This window comes from Sphaeramia orbicularis, unplaced genomic scaffold (genome assembly GCF_902148855.1).
Source record: "Sphaeramia orbicularis unplaced genomic scaffold, fSphaOr1.1, whole genome shotgun sequence".
NCBI classification, from domain to species: Eukaryota; Metazoa; Chordata; class Actinopteri; order Kurtiformes; family Apogonidae; genus Sphaeramia; species Sphaeramia orbicularis.
The window spans coordinates 47,501-53,402 of record NW_021941623.1 but is presented as its reverse complement, the minus strand read 5'-3'; the positions used below and the strand labels follow the sequence as shown (position 1 = coordinate 53,402).

At 45.6% G+C, this 5,902-nt stretch overlaps 1 protein-coding gene across 1 annotated transcript in view; it reads right to left on the bottom strand.

The window, feature by feature from the left end:
* Positions 1–298: 298 nt before the first annotated feature.
* Positions 299–5,902, bottom strand: part of gmnc (geminin coiled-coil domain containing) — a 14,945-nt gene continuing 9,341 nt past the window's right edge. Inside the window, exons 4-7 of the mRNA XM_030130382.1 lie at positions 4,562–4,676; positions 2,792–2,874; positions 2,584–2,700; positions 299–1,365 (exon numbers count right to left, since the gene is read on the bottom strand). Coding sequence (XP_029986242.1) covers positions 343–1,365; positions 2,584–2,700; positions 2,792–2,874; positions 4,562–4,676 — 1,338 coding nt within the window. The 3' untranslated portion in view covers positions 299–342. The remainder of the gene's footprint in view (positions 1,366–2,583; positions 2,701–2,791; positions 2,875–4,561; positions 4,677–5,902) is intronic.

Sequence of the window (5,902 nt, the reverse complement as noted above, 5' to 3'; positions counted from 1 at the left end):
GTACAGAGGAAATTTTTTTTTGATGTTTTCAGTGTTTGGCCAACAATAGCAATTCTAGCAGGTAATTCCAAGTAATTTATCCCTTACATCAGCCTCCCAAAAGCCTGAAAATCCAGCAGTTTGAGTGGAAATGAAAGTTGTTTTACTGTTTTCAAGAAGTTCATGTAAGGAGTCAACTTTGAGCCCGTCAAGCATTTTGGATCTGAACTGGGCTTTCATTTGTGAGCGCTCATAAAGTTTCTCAGGGTAATGGGTTGAAGGCCGACGTAGTCCTGAAACAGTCGGTCTGGGATACAACGACAGCAGTGAACTGACTCTAAGAGGATCAGACCCTAAAACCACCTACGGTCCTTGTCTGGGAACCCAGGTGAAGCTCCATCTCCCCTCTGTGTCTTTTCGGACAAATGCTTGTCCCTGGGGGAAGCTGTGGGTTTTGACACTGCTGGACGGACAGAGGGACATACTGAATGCCAAATCCATCCGGCAGCGAGGTGTCCGCGGTGTGTGGGGGGTCTGAGACCCTACCGAAGGGCTCCTCAGGCTGTCCTCCCCAAGAGGCAGCTGGAGTTGGCTCGAGACTGGACTTGAAGACGAGACGGGGGACAGGTGGGGTCTACGTCCAGATGGACTGAACTGGACGGTGTCCTTGGATGGTGTCCTGCAGCCTGGATGCTTTCGCGGAGACCAGAACTCTGAATGGCCTGGAGGGTCTTCCTCCAGAAGCTGACCCAAGGATGGGGGGGGGCAGACCCCTCCTCTGTCTGTTGACGGGCTGAAGTATGTTTCTTCGGTTAATGTTGGACATTGAAGGGCGGATGATGTGTTGTAGCTCCGGACTGAAGCTTCAGGTGTCTCGTACAGTCCTTTGGCAAGAAAGTCCGACCGTAGACCCGGAGACCCTGTGCAGGTTTGGGCAGAGCTGGCAGGTTCACATGTGTTCTTATTTGATCCTTGGCTTTCAGAGGAGTTGTAGCTATTGTCGGTTTGATGTGCTGAGGTTTGGCAGTGGCTCTGGACAGAAGAAGGTGTTGAGGCGGACACTGACGGACACAAAGACGAGTTGGACGTGTATCCAGAGGACAGGGAACAGAAGACTGTGGAACCTAAACCCTCGCAATTGTACTGCGACGACGGACCGGAGTCAGTGGACATATCGATGGTGTCTCTGTCCTTCAGTCCCAGGGTCTGCAGGACCCACAGGTCCAGGTTGGGTTCAGGTGTCCTGGACTCGAAGCAGAACTCTGCAGTGAGGTTCCTACAGACCCGTTTGCTGATCTGCTGGGAAGTCTGGAGCTGATATAAAGGTCTGTCATCAACACACATCAGGTTTCTCTTCAGTTTCCTCTTCCCTTCAACACTTAGTTTCTATAAGAAAGAAAACGAAAGGATGGAGTCAGAGCATCACAGAACCTTTGTCGTTTTATTTCATGTAACCAACACAGCCTCAGTCAACTGGAAAAGTCAGCCTGGTTGTATCTGAAGCTTGAGGTGGTTTCAAAAGCTCAGAATGCAAAGTGGAAACACTTTCTGGAATAAATTCTGACATAGCAAATATTTTAGACCCATGACTGATCAGATGTGTGCAGCGTATTCCCAGGTTCCCATGAAGTGGAACCAGGGTTGAAAAAAGTCCTTTGTGTAATGTAGACTATAGCGCCACCGTCTGACCACACTATAGAAGAGCACAGGTGTTAAACATGTGGCCCAGGGGCCAAAACTGGCCCACTAAAGGTTCCAATCTGGCCCGCCGGATGAATTTGCAAAGTGCAGAATATATTAACAGTCAAGGGCGTCGAACTCGAAAATAATAGCATAGTAACCTAGAAATAATGACTCCAAATGTTCTTCTTGGTTTAATGTGAAAAAAAATAATATGACGTTATGCCTGTAAATAATGACACCAGTTTTTTGTGTTTGATTTACTGCAAAAACATAAAACTCTGATATCCTTTAATAATAAAGCATCAATAACCTGAACAAATATGAACAACCTGAAATGTCTAAAGAAAAATATGTGTAATTTTAACAACATTCTGCCTGTTTTGTGTCTTGGTAGATCTGATCTGTAATGCACATGTACAAGTCATAAGCTGAGGCAGAATCATGATCACATTTTTCCTATTATTTCTTCTTATTTTTCATCAGAAATTTCAGTTTTTTCAGGTTATTCACATCTTTTTTGTTTGGATAGTTTGTAAAATGTAAATATTTTCAGAATTTAATGTTATTTTTTGCATATAAAAAATTTGGAGCTATCATTATTTATAGGTTATTATGATGTTATTTGACTGGTCCGGCCCAACGGAGATGAAAGTGGGCTGAAGGTGGCCCTGAAAGAAAAGGAGTTTGACAGCCCTGCTGTAGAGCCTGCTTTATTCTAAAGGATGGAAACCATTCATTTCCTTTTTCAAAACGTCACTAAACAAGATTTTGACAGTTGTGTGGCACAAAGACTGAGGTCATAGTTCAAGTGGAGGTGAAGGTGGTGGAGGTGAAGGTTGAGATGGTGGAGGTGGATGTTAAGGTGATGGAGGTGGAAGTGGAAGTGAAGGTGGTGGTGGTGGTGCTTGTGTCCACACAAACCGAGGTCTTTTCCTCCAGGTTCCTGACGTAGGCTGAGTCGAGGAACTGTCGGAGTTTGTTGTTCTCCTCCTGCAGCTGCGCCAGCTCCTCCTCCTTCTGCAACAGCGTGTCCTGCAGCTGCAGCACAAGAGCACACAGGCACAGGTTCAGTTCAGTCAGTGAAGAACAGACGGAGCCAAAGTCCAGGGGTTCATGTACGTTCATGTACCTGTTTGTTCCTCTGGAGGTGAGGAGACAGCTGAGTCCACATCAGACCAGAACCAGGAGACCCGGGCCACATCAGAGCAGAACCTAAAGACCCGGTCCACATCAGACCAGAACCAGGAGACCCATTCAATACACGCTGAGCCTCTGAAACACACACACACACACACACACACACACACACACACACACACACACTGATCATCTGATACTTTTCAAATGCTGAACTCTGGGAATCCTGTCAGACTAGAGCAGGGGGGTCAAACTCAGAACCTCGAGGGCCGGTATCCTGCATGTTTTAGATGTGTCCCTCTTCCAGTCCACCTGACGGTGGTTCTCAGACTTCTGCAGAGCTGATGATGGGCTGGTCATTTGACTCAGGGGTGTTGGAAGAGGGACACGTCTAAAACATGCAGGACATCGGCCCTCGAGGATCTGAGTTTAAAAAAAACCCTGGTCCAGTGGCTTTGTCCTGTGGTGTTCAGATTGGACTGGGCTCCATCTAGTGGACGTCAGGGGAAGCGCAGCGTCTTCACACCTGTGATCTTTCACAGTGACTGAGTGAAACCACCTGAGGTTTCATTTTACAGATGAACTGAACACTGTGGGTGAGGAGACGTGAGGCAAACGAAAAGATGAAACTTAGTCTGAACTCTGGAGCGTCTCTGTGACTCAGAGACCACAGAGGAAACAGAACCAGGACGGTTCAGTCCTGGTAAATGAGTCCAGGACTTCAGTCTGCTGAACGTGGCGTTTATGACACTTCAATACTTCGTCCTCGTCTGCAGAGGAAAAACTGCTGCGTATCTCTTTTCTCTTATTGGCTGATGTAACGGGGCATCCTCTGTTTTTAAGACGCTGTGGTGATGTTCAGCTATGACCAGCGGAGGCAGAAGATCAGGTACATCAGCTGGACTTTTTTATCTTAGGATCAAATCTACAGTAGACGTCCCTTCTTCTGACACTTTCCTCTGTCAAATAAAAATGGAAGTAGAAATGTGTGACATCACCCGCTGCTTAACACCAGAGCCACGATCAGCACTTTTACACTTAGAGCCAGGACTTCCTGTACCCTCCCATACCCTTTTGTACCATTCCTGCACCCCTTCCGTACCCTCCTATACCCCTCCTGCACCCCCCCCCCCGAACCTTCTATACCCTTCCGTACCCTCCCATATCCTCCGGTGCCCATCCCCTTCCATACACCTCTCATACCCCTCCCCTACCCTTCCTGTACCCCTCCTTTACCTGACTCCTTTAAATACACTATATAGAACGCTGTGACTTTTGGTTTGTTGGATGGTTGAATATTTACTAATCTGGAAGTACATGGTGTACAAATCCACTAAAAGGGTCCAAATAAAGCCAATAAGAGCAGAGCAGCTGCATTCAATGTTTTTCCAGACCCAGGTCATGTCTATAGAAGGGTGGAGTTAGAGCCTCCAGTGGCCACCAGCGGTATTACACTGGGATAGAAGCAGGAGTTACTACTAACATGGTACAGCTACTACTGTACAGGTACTTTTACTACTGTACAGGTACTTTTACCACATTACAGGTACTTTTACCACAGTACAGGCACTTTTACTACTGTCCAGGTACTTTTACTACTGTCCAGGTACTTTTACTAGTGTACAGGTACTTTTACCACATTACAGGTACTTTTACTACTGTCCAGGTACTTTTACTACTGTCCAGGTACTTTTACTAGTGTACAGGTACTTTTACCACAGTACAGGTACTTCTGCTGTGCTTTCTCTCTGACTGGACTCACCCCACTGTGTGGTCGGCTCGTGCCACTTCTCACTGAGGTCACAGGGGTCATGGGCCCAAACAGAGGCCAGGGTTTCCATGGAAACGTCAACAGTGTCAGGGCCAAGAGCCAAGTCCTGGAGCATGAGGGGGGAGGAGGAGGGGAGGGGGAGGAGGAGGAGGAGGAGGAGGAGGAGGAAAAGGAGGAGAATGAGAAGGAGGAAGAGGAGGAGGAGAATGAGGAGGAGGAGGAGGAGGAGGAGGAAAAGGAGGAGAATGAGAAGGAGGAAGAGGAGGAGGAGAATGAGGAGGAGGAGGAGGAGGAGGAGGAAAAGGAGGAGAATGAGAAGGAGGAAGAGGAGGAGGAGAATGAGGAGGAGGAGGAGGAAAAGGAGGAGAATGAGAAGGAGGAGGAGGAGGAGGAGGAGGAAAAGGAGGAGAATGAGAAGGAGGAAGAGGAGGAGGAAGAAGAAGAAGAAGAGGAGGAGGAAGAGGAGGAGGAGAATGAGGAGGGAATCCCTACAGGGCAACAGAGTGTGAATGGACCGAGGGTGTGTGTGTGTGTGTGTGTGTGTGTGTTTTATGTATTGTGTGTATTGTATGTGTGTGTTGTATGTGTTGTAACACTAAACCCTAACCGAGTGGTTTTCAATCCTGGGGTCTGGACCCCACGTACGATCGCCTGGAATTCAAATGGGGTCGCCAAATTCTGCCTTTGTGCAGGAATCTACACCTGACTGTACTGCCTGTGTCTGTAATGATAGACAATAATAATAATAATAATAATAATAATAATAATAATAATAATAATAATAATAACAATAATAACAATAATAATAATAATAATAATCACAATAATAATAATAATAATAATAATAATAATAATAATAATAGACAATAATAATAATAATAATAATAATAATTATTATTATTATTATTATTATTATTATTATTATTATTATTATTATTATAGACAATAATAATAATAATAATAATAATAATAATAATAATAATAATAATAATGGATCAGGTTTGTCTAGTGCTTTTCTCTGAACACAGACTCAGAGTGTATACAATGGATCCATTCTGTTTTCACTCACACATTCACACTGTGGTGGAGTTCAGCTACATCTGTATCCACAGCTGTTCTGGGGCAGACTGACGGAAGCCAGTTATATACTGTAGACTACAGGCAGGTTCTAATGGGGTCAAATACAGGTTCTAATGGTACCACAGGCAGGTTCTAATGGGGTCAAATTCAGGTTCTAATGGCACCAAAGACAGGTTCTAATGGTACCACAGGCAGGTTCTAATGGGATCAAAGGCAGGTTCTAATGGTACCACAGGCAGGTTCTAATGGGAT